The 11,534-nt window shown below is 42.6% G+C and overlaps 6 protein-coding genes across 6 annotated transcripts; 4 read left to right on the forward strand and 2 right to left on the reverse strand.

Moving 5' to 3' along the window:
- Positions 1 to 3,458: 3,458 nt before the first annotated feature.
- On the reverse strand, positions 3,459 to 5,077 carry Bfra_010755 (putative mfs multidrug resistance protein; the record flags this gene model as incomplete). The annotated part of the gene is made up of 2 exons (XM_037341090.1): positions 3,459 to 4,639; positions 4,714 to 5,077. The coding sequence occupies 2 exons, from the start codon at positions 5,075 to 5,077 to the stop codon at positions 3,459 to 3,461; spliced, it is 1,545 nt and encodes a 514-aa protein (XP_037188509.1).
- Positions 5,078 to 5,264: 187 nt separating this feature from the next.
- On the forward strand, positions 5,265 to 5,481 carry Bfra_010756 (uncharacterized protein; the record flags this gene model as incomplete). Its single annotated transcript, XM_037341091.1, has 2 exons — positions 5,265 to 5,286; positions 5,315 to 5,481. 2 exons carry the CDS (start codon positions 5,265 to 5,267, stop codon positions 5,479 to 5,481), a joined length of 189 nt encoding a protein of 62 aa, XP_037188510.1.
- Positions 5,482 to 5,689: 208 nt separating this feature from the next.
- On the forward strand, positions 5,690 to 6,505 carry Bfra_010757 (putative short-chain dehydrogenase reductase sdr protein; the record flags this gene model as incomplete). Its single annotated transcript, XM_037341092.1, has 3 exons — positions 5,690 to 5,945; positions 5,994 to 6,083; positions 6,138 to 6,505. 3 exons carry the CDS (start codon positions 5,690 to 5,692, stop codon positions 6,503 to 6,505), a joined length of 714 nt encoding a protein of 237 aa, XP_037188511.1.
- A 147-nt stretch (positions 6,506 to 6,652) lies between these two features.
- Bfra_010758 (uncharacterized protein) lies at positions 6,653 to 7,041 on the forward strand (the record flags this gene model as incomplete). The annotated part of the gene is made up of 2 exons (XM_037341093.1): positions 6,653 to 6,677; positions 6,830 to 7,041. The coding sequence occupies 2 exons, from the start codon at positions 6,653 to 6,655 to the stop codon at positions 7,039 to 7,041; spliced, it is 237 nt and encodes a 78-aa protein (XP_037188512.1).
- A 4-nt stretch (positions 7,042 to 7,045) lies between these two features.
- Bfra_010759 (putative c6 transcription protein) lies at positions 7,046 to 9,535 on the forward strand (the record flags this gene model as incomplete). Its single annotated transcript, XM_037341094.1, has 4 exons — positions 7,046 to 7,111; positions 7,166 to 7,190; positions 7,260 to 8,799; positions 8,857 to 9,535. The coding sequence occupies 4 exons, from the start codon at positions 7,046 to 7,048 to the stop codon at positions 9,533 to 9,535; spliced, it is 2,310 nt and encodes a 769-aa protein (XP_037188513.1).
- Positions 9,536 to 10,268: 733 nt separating this feature from the next.
- Bfra_010760 (putative short chain dehydrogenase reductase family protein) lies at positions 10,269 to 11,197 on the reverse strand (the record flags this gene model as incomplete). The annotated part of the gene is made up of 3 exons (XM_037341095.1): positions 11,143 to 11,197; positions 10,945 to 11,089; positions 10,269 to 10,882 (listed from the first exon to the last, which is right to left on the reverse strand). The coding sequence occupies exons 1-3, from the start codon at positions 11,170 to 11,172 to the stop codon at positions 10,269 to 10,271; spliced, it is 789 nt and encodes a 262-aa protein (XP_037188514.1). The 5' UTR covers positions 11,173 to 11,197.
- Positions 11,198 to 11,534: the final 337 nt, after the last annotated feature.

Genomic DNA, 11,534 nt, shown 5'->3' on the forward strand with positions numbered 1-11,534 from the left:
GGAAAGTGCAATGTGTTGTTGAATTTCTTGTTTCTGAACTATGGTAGTGGCTGTAAGTAGGGAGATCAATCCGAAGTTTCTCAATCCCCAAGCAGATATTTAATTGGTGATGTGGCATTAAAAGCACTCTTATGATTTCTAGCTTGCTCTTGTATTTTATGGATGGTATGGTAAGTGTAGAGGAATCTGGACATGATCACATTGCCTAAGAGGCTAAGAGTGACCTCTAGCTTGCTGTTGTAAAATACTATCATCATCGCCATTGTTGAGCCTATCACTATCCTCTTTGCAACGTCAATATAAGTGTAACGTTTTCATCATGGCGCTTGATTGACACCACCGTAAGAAGTTTCTGTCATTTTTCTCAGTACATATCTCTTCTTCATCATCACTGAATCTCCCCAAAGTTCAAACAAACAGATATCCGAGACTCAAAGCTTCTATCCGCATAACAACAGAATACACATCCTCTCTCGTATTCTCACAAGTGTGACAGTACCCACTTGAAACGAGTTCAAGCTCGCCCATCGATGGTTATCTTAGGTTTGCGTACTCTCTCTATTAGCTTTTATACTACAAATTGGGTACCAAATATCGAGCTGTGAAGTACGAGGACAGGTTATGAAGGAAACACTCCACGTAATTCAATTCCCAATACCCTCATATAAAGAAGACTGCATATCAAACATAAAGTAATAAAGTCTGCTACGCGAGCGGGGATCTGAGGAATGTGTGTCTCTTGGAAATATGGCATATTAATATTGTTCGATTTCTAACCATCTTTCGATTTCCATTTTAGAGTTAGACAGGAGAAGTTGTGCGCATGTACACAACAAAAACGACAACGCAAAGAAAGTTTCTTGGAGCATAACAAAAAAAAATCGTGACAGCGATACTTCCTTCTCAAATTCATAACCCGCAAACCAAACGCTTGTCTGAAGGTGTGATGGCCATACAATCATGACACCAATAGATAGCAGACATAGCTACCAAAACTCCTGCGACACTATCATGACCATGCTTCGCGACCCTGTTCCGCTCTCACACCAAAGAACAAAGTGTCCCATTACATACTCTTCTCGAAGTCCCAAGAGTCCTAGTGAATCCCCTGCTCTTCACTACCTTACCCTGAGGAAAAAATGCACAACATATTGTTAGTACCAGCTCGCACATCAGATGTGGAGCTAGCAATTTACCTACCTAGTACCTATCAAAATCAAATGTTGTTCTGCATATAAACTCACAGTTTATGAGATTTCAAACATACGAAACTTTGAGAATCGGGGTTCGCTTTGGCTCTACAGTAGAGTCGCGTTGTCTTTGCGAGCTTGCAAGGTAACGAGAAGATTTTGAGTTGGATATGATCACATTTTCTTTTTTTTTCTTGGATTTTTCTTCTTATTTTGCTTGTTATGAGTAGAGTTTTGTGGTCGGTTAGTTTAGAGATTTGGTTTCGTGGTGAGAAATTGGAGGTTGATTGATGGTATATGTAGGAGAGATTTGAGGTGGGAAATGCAAACAATGGGGTCCTGGTGTGGTGATATTCGTCAGAGTCTGCACGCATGGAGGCTTGAAGGTATTGATGACTGGTTACGCATATGATAAGCTGCATCTTTTTGATGGTTTGTTTTTATAGGGTTAAAGTTTTCGCAAGATTAAGAGTTTATATGTCGCTTGAATAACGCAGTAGCTATGATTAGGATGGTAAGGAATACATGTTCACTATCCAATCATGGATATTCGTTTCATTTTCTCATAGCATACACGTATGTCTGTTAACTGCCAAAGATGACTACAAAACTACCCCCTTCAGTACACAATCTTTCTCTTTGCGATTCCGCAGGAGCACTCTCATTCTTCATGTACATAGCAGGACCCGGAAAAGTGAAGCTCTCTGGAATCAATAGATCGCAGGTAGATACATTTGCAGGGAAAAGACTCAGAAAAAGCTGAACTGAGATTAGGATATCGTGCAGTGGTGCAAAAATTGAGCCTAGGATATGAGTGAGTGGTTGATGGCTGAACATATTCGAAGGATGGAGCAAAAGCTGAGACGCCACAAGTCCCTAAGAATGTCAGCGAGTAAAGCTACGGGATATCTTGACAAATATAAACAGTGACACTATCCAAAAGCTACTCCCTCTCAAGTAAACGACAAAAATTCGACATGACAGCGATAATCAAATAAATAACACTAATAGATCTCCATGAGCTCCCCAGAAGTTATACAAAATCTCATCTCTCAATAATTGCGAATACCAAATCATTTGCGTCACACAAACGCGACACTAAACTCCGTTATTTGACAGGTTTTGATGTTGTCTGAAGTGAAAAGAAGGATCAGAATGGTGGATTTATATCCTTTCTCGGATTATAAAACGTGACTCCCGACTGCTAAGATATGAATGGAGGTCATTTGGGTGCATACAGATCCAAGCGGTCAAAGATCATAGCGACTGATCTCAAATTATCGTAGAAAGGAAATAAATCTTCGTCTATAAAACGATTTTTGGATACACTTATTGCTTCGGGTATAGCTTAAAAGTAGCAGACGCCAGATATCACCAGGTTTGATGGGTCACAATATTTCTAACTTCTAAGGTTCACGTGGCTAAGAAAACTACCGCGCTGGACAAATATTCGCAGTTGAAGAAATTTATAGATTGATGCATTTTTGAACGGGATATTCGAATCGACAGCGATAAAGATTCACTGAATGGTCATAAAAGTGTAGCGATGGCTCGGAAACTCGACAGCAAGAACTATAAACAGAAACAACAGGGGGCAAAACACCACTTTATGAACGAAAGAATAAGGCTTCTGGCTACCTTTAATTTTAAATTCATCCTTTCTCGTAGATCGATCTTTTTGTTTCTGCGAGTGACTATCTTATCGATTTGATGTACGAGTTGACGTAAATAGATGTCAGTATATATAATAGGCTGTTGATACTAGTTCCACTCAATTTCGCTTGGTGATTTCTCGCCAGTCGAGTTAAGCTAGTTGGGTAGTCTTGGGTTTGGATCGATGATACCGGCAGCTTTGTTCACTCGAGTTTGATATGCAAATTCACTTTGTGAATTCAGAAACGTTATAGAAAAAGATAACATGAAGTCTTTACGTACGATGTAAATAAAAATCAATCGATCGAAGTTTGATGTTCTGGAGCCTCTATTTGGGGGCTTCATCTAAGTATGGGTTTAGCCAACGTCAAGTTTGTATCATTTACAGAGTGAAGCTATCCGCGCTGAAGTGAGTCTACTGAGCCAACTTCTTCCCCATCTCAATCTGCCACCTAGGCCCAAATCGTTTCATAACCCAAACAACTGAGAACGCGCTGATCCATCCAATGATGGCTAGTATCGTAAATAGCCACCCGTCTCCAATGGCTTGCAGCAAAGGTTGCGCAATCACTGACCCGACACAGCTGAAAATTGTCCGCACAAATGTACTCACTGCTACACCGCTCGAACTTCGTTTGGGGAGAAACTCCGTAAGCCTATTTTTGCATTATTGGAAATAGTTCTCTGAATGATTTGTTGGTTTCGCGAAGGAGATACTGACATAGTAGTTGCAGTGGAAAAAATGATCATAGTTCCAAACCCAAAGAAGAAATTCGCAATCAAGGGGACGATCCAATAAACTCCTTCCTCTGCAGTCCATCCAAACCATAAAAGACCAGCAGGATAAATAGCAGCAGCAAGTAAAACGTTTTCTCTCATGCGATCTTCTGGTCGGAGAATTAGTTTTCCCGATTCATCAAATCGCCCTGCAGCACGAGCTTCTCGATGCATGATAGCATCCGACCATTTACCTCCCACAAAACCTGCCACAATGTAGCCTAGTGAGCCTGGGATATATGTCAGCCCGACTACTACCTCAGAAAACTCATACGGCTCCTCCCCAAATGTCTTTTGGATAGCAATGTTCAATATGTATAAAGATCCAAAGGTTATGCTCCCGATGTAGACTGTGACCGAGACGGCTGAAAATCGAAGATAGCCCAATATCTTTAATGGATCAATTATTGACTGTTTTGAAATGACTACCATCCTTTTCATTCTATGTTGAATAGATGGCGAAGTCGGCAAGGGAGCAAAATTAGGTCGATGAGATGTAATGTTCCCATCAGCGAGTTCCTCGACGACTGGAGCTCGTCTTGTGAGTGTCTCAGGAAGGCAAAATAACAACAGAATCAATAATACCCCTCCATAGATAGTCTGAAACCATTGGGTACTTCGCCAGCCCCATTTTTCCGCTACTGCTCCACCAATAATCGGAGCTAGGAGCGGCCCCAACATAGGACCTAGGAAGAATATTCCCATCGCACGACCACGCTCCTTTGGCTCCCAAATATCCGCAATAGTTCCTGCACCGATAGCCAAAACGGAGGCAGCTGCACCCCCTCCTAACACTCTCATTACGATCAGCATTGCCATGGAAGTAGATATTGCGGCAATAGCACTCCATAGCGTAAAGAGCGCGAAAGATATCAAGCATATTGTTCGACGGCCAAATATCTCCGAAAAAGCGGACCACCAGAGTGGAAATATAGACATAGCTAAAAGATACATGGCCACAGCGAGATTGGTGAGTGTTTTGGAAGCATGAAAGTCTTCCGAGAGTTCAGTAAGTGCAGCTGCGCAGAAGGTCAGCACTTGTAGCAATATAATATTCCGGCAATGGAGTGATGGGAAACACATAGAAACTCACGAAAGAATATAGCACTTCCTAGCGGTGCTGCAGCACCTGCCACTGCAACAATGAATGTTATCAGCCATTTAGTACCATTCTTATAGTTTTGTGGATTTTCGACTTCTGGTATAATGGTCAATAATCCAAGTAGTCCCCGCCGTTTTGATCGTGGCACTACCATTGGCGTAGGGATATGCTCTAATGCTGGGTTCAAGCCTTCGCTCGGAGAGATTTCTGGACGCACAAGAGCTGGATTGGTGGATTCATTAGGAGATTCAAGCTCCTTGTTTGGCTCTACATCTCGGGTAGCTGTGGTTCTTGGAGCATGGATCTCTTGAGGGAGTGCTCGGCTGGTCTCTGCCTTTTCCTCGTCTACCACCATTTCGTTGTACACGAAACCGGCCGAGTAACGTACGATTAAAATAAAGTTTCTGCTAAGAATTGTAGGATTGAGACAATCTTGGTAGAAATCTGAATTGAACCTGCAAATTGTGTATTGGGAGAGAAGGTGTAAGTGATGGAGAATAAATAAAAGGGAGCAGATAGAGCGAGCTCAAAGGGCCAGAGAAATGAAACTTATTCCATACGTCCGTACGTCAATGAACCCTTAGCTGTGAAGGTCTCGGTGGGGACGGGATAACTCTTTGCCGCGGAGCAAATCCACCGATAAGCTGTAAGCTTATGAAACTCGGAGACGCTTCCGTTGACAAATGTCATAATTACGGAAGCTCCGATTATGTCGCCGGGCTCGAGCTCGGAAGCTATTCCGACGCTACCCAATCTTAATTCGGAAGATCATCCGTCACCCTCGAGTTTCTCCGTTTCGGTTTTTGATTTTAGCCCAAAAGAACCGAGGGTAATGTGCTCTTTTGATATAAGAAGCACTCTTCAGCATTTTGTAAGTTTCCTTAACTCATCATAAGACAACATCTCCGAATATTCATCACATCAAGTTCTCAAACTTCCTGCAATATCATCTTCATCAGTTCAAAATATGGAGAACGTTCTTGTTATCGGAGCCACTGGCAACATCGGTGTCGCAGCAGTACTTGGAGCCTTACAATCTAAGCGTCATGTACTTGCAATAGTGAGGAACCAGGCCTCTGCGGACAAGTTGTTCAAACATGTGGGAACAAAGAACGGCATCACAACAGTCGAGGCCGACATCATGTCAGAAGGAGGAGTGCAAACTGTGGTGGACCAAGTCCGGGCTGGGAAACTGCCAGATTTTCAGCATGTTTACTCTGCTGGTAAGACCATAGTATGCATGATTCGTCCTTTACTAATTGTTAATATAGCTGGAGGTGCATACGGTGCAACGTCTTTGACTGAGCTAAGCCTCAACGAACTACGTCAAATCATGAGTGTCAACTTTGAATCCAACTTTTGTAAGATCTATATAATTGTAGCAGCAGCGTTGATAAATCCACTAACTACCATAGTCGCTTACCGTGCAACCATCCCATATTTGCTAGAGCAAAAGAAAGCAACTAGCTTCACACTCTGCACCGGTGCACAGGGTGACATTGGGGCTCGCGCAGCACCCGCTATCTCACAAGGTCCCCTCTTCTCGATGGCAAACGTAGCCTGCCGTGATAATACTGATTCGAGCGTTCGCTTCAACGAAGTGTATCTTAATTGTCGGGTTGAAGTTGATTCATCGGCCGCTAAAACGGGAGCAATGAAATCGTCTGATTTCGCTCGCTCTTATACAGAACTGCTCTCTAGACCAGAAATCAAGAGTTCTCGCATAATTGTATCCACAAATGATGATTTGGAGGATTTGAAGCACAAGAAGAAGATTGCTTAGTGTAACTTCCAAGAACTACTTGCTATGTGTAGTAGAATCAAAAAGATCTCAAAACTGTTTCATAGCATAGCTAATTATGTAAGTATGAATCGATTGAATGCGGATTATCCGAGAAGTGTTGCCTGTGAAATATTTTGGTCTGAAATAATGGGGGAAGAGTGCAAATCTTGTCGTTTAATTGTGGATTCGGGCTATATTTCGACCGTCTTGCTTCCGATTGCTTTCATAAGCTTCGGATCGCTTCCGTGATCTGGTACTTCTTACCGTGTTTTCAATACTGAGTGTTAGATGCATTGCGGAATGAAAATACTGCATAGATTATAGTCTTCAGATATAGCATTAAGGAGATCTCACTGAACGTCACACTTGACCTTCCAATTCTAGCTCAAGAAGAGCCCCAACTCGAAGTTTTGTCACGTGCGAACAGCGCATCCCTGCCGCATTCCATTCTGTTGCCCATAACCTCCATTGTACAACGAGGTAAAGCATTTGACCAATCTGAGGCTCTATCACAATTTAATCAGAAATTGCAGTGAAGCTATGGATACTCGAGCACCAAAAAGGCAGAAGGTGGCAACGGCTTGTGATCCCTGCCGAGGCCGGAAGGTAGCAGCAGTTCCAACGTAGATTATAACAACATTTACTAAATTCTGTCGACAGGTCAAATGTGATGGTCATCAACCAAGTATTATTCACTAACTAAGTAACAAATTTTCAAGGTCACTTATATATGCTAATCGTTCCCTTCTCATAGTGTGCGGACCATGCGAGAAAAGGTCCAAGTCAGTTTCTTGCACGTGGGCCACGGACTTTTCACATGCTCCATCAGTATCCGCAGATTATATCAAACGCCTCGAAGGTCAAATCAAACTGCTGGAAGCACGTAACAGTCAAGGTTCCCAAATCTCAGCCAGCAATAACCCAAGTTCAAATAGTGCTTCAGAAGACTTATCAGCAGAGACCATGAGTAGTCATGGAGCTACCACTTCAGCTTCACCTGCATCTGCAACATGGCTTTCTACAGTTGCGTGGGAGGGATACCCGTCAATGAATACGCCAGAAATGAGCACCAATCAATGGCAGTCTAATTTGGCTCCCACAATCAGCCCAGGCCTAGTTCCTTCATTTCAAGAGCTCTCAAAAAGCATCGATACTATGTGCACCTCTAGCAACCCTCCCAGCCATAACATTGTGGTGGATCATAATCACGGGACCGGCGTTATTGAAAAACCTTTTGCACAAAGTTTCATGCAAGAAGTGGAGAACTTAGTCGTAGAGAAAATCGGTGAAGCATCAACACATGCATCAAATGTTCTTGGCTTTGATCTCAACATTCCCTCATCCCGAATAACAACTCATGAATCACAACTAAGGAATCTGGACTACGCTTTACCAAGTCGGGAGCAAGCCGATAGCCTACTCACATCGTATTTTGAGAATGTTCATGTTTTTTATCCATTTTTGGATAGACTGGAATTACGAGAAGAGTATGAAAGAATTTGGCGCTGTGACAATTACACAACTGATCAAGGATCGTTGATTTGTCTAATAAACTCGGTATTCGCTATCAGCAGCCGCCAAACGAGAACAACAGTTTCAAACCATGAGAATATGGCTTCCATCTTTTGCAGAAGAGCACAAGGATTCCTCAACATCCAAGAGTGTTCAGTCCGTTCAGTTCAGTCATATCTTCTCTTAGCGTTATATTTTCAAAGCATGGGCGAATCTCGTACGTGCTGGTTATATGTTGGAAACGCAATACGCACAGCTCAGCTGCTTGAACTTCACTTACCTGAAACAAGCGAAAGAATAGTCAAAAGCCAAGCTAGAGACTCGCTTCGTAAAGCTTGGCATACTTGTGTTCTTATGGATAGAGAAGTTTCAATGTTATATGGGCGTCCATCTATGATTGACCCACAAACTGCCACTACTATTCCGCTCCCCTTACTTACGGAGGAAGATAATTACCAACAGAGACACAATGAAGGAAGCACCACCGAGAAGCCGCCAACCTATACTGCTGAATTCTATAAGTCCGGTCTAAAACTTTACGATATATTGTATGTCGTACTTCTGGATTCAAGACATGGTAAACCTGACAGAAATTTGAAGAAAGTGCGTTGCACTTCCGAAAACACCTCATCTGCTGGGACAAACATTTCAATTCTTAATCTACAGGAAAGACTTTCAAATTGGGAACGAGACAATCCTGACCATCTTAGAATTGAGAATCATTCTACATCTAACGATCCAAATGCTGTTTTGAGCCGTCGAGCTTCAGTTCTTCACCAAAGGTATGAATACAAATACATAAAAAAGTAACCCATAAGATCAAACTAACAGTATCCAAGATATCTCCACATTCACTTGTTGTTGTTGACGCCCGTTCTTCAACAAATAATTTGCACCGAGTTCCAAAATAAAACAGAACGCATCCCTCTTGGAACTTTACTCTCTCATCGAATCTCTCTACAATGTGCAATTGTGTGTGTTAAAATTGCCCAAGAGGCTATTGATACTATACACCTTCGCGAAACTTCAGGTTCGAATGAGATCCCCGCATCGTGGTGCAATGTAACATTCTTGTACAAATCCGCGACAGTACTGATTGCAGGAGGTCTTTGCCCTTCTATTGTGGCTGAAATATCAGAAGCTTCAATCCATGAAAGTTTCTACAAGGCCACTGCAATTCTCAGACAGTACACTACTTTCAACTCGTCGGTCCTCCGTCTGGTTACTATACTAGATATCCTGTTCCAGATCGTGCCTCAAAAATTCTCCCGCTTGAAGAAAGCTTCTCAACGGATTGAAACTGAGGCCGGGCCACCTACCCCTGATGACGATAATAGCGCGGCAACATTTCAGTACTGGTGTCCAATAAAACCAATCCGTCATGCAGCATCTGCTCACCAAGATACTGTGCAATCTAGCCCCGAAAATAGTGGTTCATCTCAGATTCTTACAGATTTGGACCGGCTCTTTGACACGGACGACTTTACATGGCTCACTAAGATGCCTTTGAATACTTGAGGAAGTCGTGGTATTCGAGTTGGCGGAATGATTATTCTAGAATAGAGTAATCACAACAAGATAATGTATGCTTAGATACATAGCCGTTAGAGGCCCGGAACGGTTGAATGAGCAATCGATCTGAGATAGATGTGCCTTCTCATCAATAGTTGCAAAAGGGTGGTTTCGTATGGCTTGGTTGAAGACAAGCTGCGCAGCCGCCGAGTATTGATACCTATCCTCAATCTCCAAATGAAAGTGTGTGGGCTTGTCTCAATTCTTCTGATGGCCCCCACCCAAGCACATCAGTATATGATCGTTGTACACATGTATTCCTCCACAGATTGTTCATGTATATATCAACAGTTATTAATTCACATGATCATGCATGTCTTATATCACCTGACTTTTCTCGTGCTCCGAATTACTCCTGGTACCATTGTATAACGCACAGTAGAATGGATTTCTATAGATTTTCACATTAGCTCTCAGCATCATATAGAGGTTTGATATATCTAGGTAGATCTTGTCATTCACTCGAACAATTGAGAAATTGCTGTTGTATATCTGCATTGTTCAAAGCTTGACTCTGCACAATGACGATGCTCAAAATTCCAACCTATAACATGAGACGAGAACACGCGATATTGTATTCCTTCCAATCCGACGAAATTATGCTAATATTCTTAATATAGCGTGATATGTTTCAAAAAGTAAAATGTACAATGATATGTTTCTCCTGCCCCACAAAGATCTACAACTTACTCCCCACCAAACTCCCTCCATCCAACGGGATAGTTGCCCCATTAACATAACTCCCCGCCTTACTAGCCAAGAACAAACAAGCTCCTGCGACATCCTCCTTACTCCCGATTCTCCCCAGCGGAATCCCACTCACAATCTCGTCTTTGAAATTCTTGAGCGTAGCTGCCATCATTTTACTTTCGAATGGTCCACATGCAAGTACGTTACTTGTGATATTTCTCTTCCCTAAATGATTCGCAAGAACTCTGCTTAATTGATGTAATCCTGCTTTGCTTGCCGAGTATGAAAAGGTTTCGAGAGAAGGGACACGGATTCCGTCTACAGAGCCGATATTGATGATACGTGCTGGATCTTCTGGGGTAGAAGCTGCTTCCATAAGAGGAGTGAGAGCTTGCGTCAGAGTAAAGACTCTTGTGAGATTGAGAGTCAGAACTCTCGTCCACGCGGCATCAGGGAATTCCGCATAAGGAGCTCCCCAATTACTTCCCGAGTTGTTGACTAGAATATGTAATTTCGATTCTTTCTTTTGTAATTCATCGACCATGCGTTTGCAATCTTCGAGTTTGTAAAAGTCGGCTGGGATGGCGTGTGCGGAACCTTTGCCTGTAGGAAAGAGGAATTAGCTTGATCGTGTCGCACGAATGGAGAGATGTTGAGGTACCTACCTAGCGCATTCAATTCTTTGCAGGCTTCTTCGCAGGCTTTGGCATCGCGGGATGAGATGTAGACTTTGGCTCCATTTGTGACGAAGCCTTCGGATATCATTCGTCCAATTCCCTTTGCGCCGCCGGTAACAAGAACGACTTTGTCCTATTGATATCGTGAGTTTGTGGATTACTAAAAGAGGGAGCTTGATTGATTACCTTGACGTTGAAGAGATTTGCGGTATCCATGATTATGTAGAGATAGTGAAGTGTTATCTTGTGTAGAATAAGGAAAGGAATGATTTGAAGTTGGTGATCAAGGAGGTCGAAAGGAACCACATCTTTTGTCGTGCCGAGGTTTCGACGGAAATGACGGAAAGCTTTGGTGTGGCGTAAGGGTGGGTGTCGTTTTCTATGCCAGGGTAAATCATATATGCTTGTATGGTACGGAGTAGGTAATTATGATAATATGGGGAATGGAGAGTGATTGTGATTGTGATTTAGAGCCTGCGAGAAGATCATCGTGACGACGTTGTTACGGATATTTGTGTATAGCACCAGGGTGATGCTTTTCTACACTAGGTCAAATTGTTTGATTATATGGTGGGATA

This window comes from Botrytis fragariae (assembly GCF_013461495.1).
Source record: "Botrytis fragariae strain BVB16 chromosome Unknown tig00000223, whole genome shotgun sequence".
NCBI lineage: Eukaryota > Fungi > Ascomycota > Leotiomycetes > Helotiales > Sclerotiniaceae > Botrytis > Botrytis fragariae.